This window comes from Phragmites australis, chromosome 1 (assembly GCF_958298935.1).
Source record: "Phragmites australis chromosome 1, lpPhrAust1.1, whole genome shotgun sequence".
In the NCBI taxonomy this organism is placed as follows: domain Eukaryota; kingdom Viridiplantae; phylum Streptophyta; class Magnoliopsida; order Poales; family Poaceae; genus Phragmites; species Phragmites australis.
In genome coordinates this window covers 26,067,637-26,069,955 of record NC_084921.1, presented here as the reverse complement: position 1 = coordinate 26,069,955, position 2,319 = coordinate 26,067,637, and the positions used below count along the sequence as shown (strand labels likewise).

The 2,319-nt window shown below is 43.9% G+C and overlaps 1 protein-coding gene across 1 annotated transcript; it reads left to right on the top strand.

The window, feature by feature from the left end:
- The first annotated feature begins 688 nt into the window (after nucleotides 1-688).
- Nucleotides 689-1,766, top strand: LOC133913371 (uncharacterized). The gene has a single exon (XM_062356506.1). The coding sequence runs from the start codon at nucleotides 704-706 to the stop codon at nucleotides 1,454-1,456; it is 753 nt and encodes a 250-aa protein (XP_062212490.1). The 5' UTR covers nucleotides 689-703; the 3' UTR covers nucleotides 1,457-1,766.
- The last annotated feature ends 553 nt before the right edge of the window (nucleotides 1,767-2,319 follow it).

Sequence of the window (2,319 nt, the reverse complement as noted above, 5' to 3'; positions counted from 1 at the left end):
ACCTTATTAGTGATTGATCTTTATCCGTCACTAATGGCTAATCATCAGTGATGCGTTCGGGATGACAGGTGTAGGACCCGTCACCCATATCCATTATGACATGTCACCCTTGACGTTTTTTCAGTAGTGACACTTGCATCCCTAAACATTACTGAAATCGGGCTAGCTACATATATGGCACAAATTAAGAATCCATTATATTTCACAAGAATCAGACGTGGAAAATATATAGTAGATGAGAAGATATATATACATATGCACATTGGACATGCATGCAGGTATATATATATCTGTCGATATATCCCTACGTACCCTGTACCACCGTACAAAACTTGAGTGATCTGAGACCAGTGACAAAAAGCAGAGGAGAAAAAGGTAGAGCATAAAAGTTTCCAGGATATATATACCAAGTGGGAGCCGCCATGCCGGCTGGAATGGTCCCAGGATCGTCCGTATCGCACATCGCAAGGCGAGAAACGCTTCGTCAAAAAGGTGGCCGGAATATGCTCACCTTCACCGACCTTGCCCCACAACTCCACATCTGCACACTAGTGCTTACTCACATCAACTCATCCGATCACGATGCCTGAAAGGAAATCTCTCTCTCTCACGCAAGAAACCACTTTGAGATTGATCTAGAACAGCAGTGCACATGCACTACAGTACCCCCTGTGGTGTCTATATATAGACGGCCAGCCTTTCGATGCCACTACTACTCGATCTTCCTCTTCTTCCTGCTCCTAGCTACCAGAGTCTTCTCGATATAATGATCATGGAGAAGAAGAGGCAGCTCCCATCACTAACCCAGCTGGCCAAGATAGCCGTTCTCCTCCTCCTCTTCCTCCTCACGCCCTTCGTGCCTTCCTCCCTCAGGTCCCCCTACCTCTACCTCCTCTTCAACGTCCTCGTCGTCTCCCTGGGCGTTGAGGCCGGCTTCCTCGCTGCCATCTCTGGTCCACGCGACGATAAGAAGCCGCCTTCGTCGTCGACCACGGCATCAGCATCCAGAAACCTTGTCAAGCCAAGTGACAGCCATGCTGCTGTGGCCAACGCTCGCTTGGTTAGTAGCACTACTAGTCCTACCAATACTCAAACCCTGCCCAACTCGCCCATCAAGCTGCTTGCAGATGCCGTATCGGCCAAAGACGTTGTCGTGGCGACCAGCACGGCATCGACGGCAATGAAGAAGAAGATCAAGAAGTGTCCATCGAGGGCGAGCATCTTCTTCATCGGTAGCGTGGATGGGGAAGACGTGGACGTGACGGTTCATGAGGAGGAGGAAGAGAAGGAAGGGAGGAAGGGTGCCGGGGAGCTGATGACCAAGCAGGAGCTGTTCACCAAGGCGGAGGCGTTCATCGGCAACTTCTACAAGCAGCTCAAGATGCAGCGGGAGGAGTCCTGGAACAAGCTGCAGGATCTCTACTACCACCACCACTACAAGGCCAAGGCCTTGTAGCTAGGCTTTCTCTAGTCTCTAGCTTTCAAGAACTCAAGTAGCTCATAATAGATAGCATATGCATGCATGAATCAGATCAGTACTAGCTCATAATTTATATATTTGTGATGTATGTCTGGTGCAGAGCATTAGGAAACACATGTTTGCATTTGTTGGAAAGAGGCATGCGCCTGTAGTGGAGGAGCAGAGAGGAGCCAACATATATTTTGTTGTTGGGTCTCCCTCATTCTTTCCTTCATCCATAAATTACTTTGGATGATCCACTAATTATTTTCGGGTTAATTACAAGGTTAAAGGAGTTCTTCTTTAATTTCCCCTTTAATACAAATTCATATATATAGGTCCTCATGGCATACATATGCATGTTGTACATATACATACATACATACATATATATATATACACACACCTATGTCGATCCAATGTCGCATTAAATTAATGGTTATGCATGGTTTCTAGTTTCAAAATTGTACTCATTTTCATTGTAGCCCCGTCAGATATCAGATAAGCAGATCTAAAACTTCATCATTCGAGCTTCTTAATTACCTCTTTGAAGTAACATATAAGTACTTGAAAAAAATAATAAAACTTGGAATGCTCTATACATGGCTTGATTAACCTTTGCTTTCATAGATAGTATTATTTCAAAGAACTTTTTTTTCTTTTAAATAAAAAATTGCAAACATATACGCCTATTTTGAAAAATTACAAATCTAGACTCCTACGCCCGTTGAAAGGGCGACAAAGATCTATTGCACTTCCAACAAGCGATAGGTTTAAAAATAAAAAAAAATCGCGTTCCATTGCTCTCAAAATTCAAAATACTATTGAAATAGTCATGAAGAATTCTAAAAAAACTTATG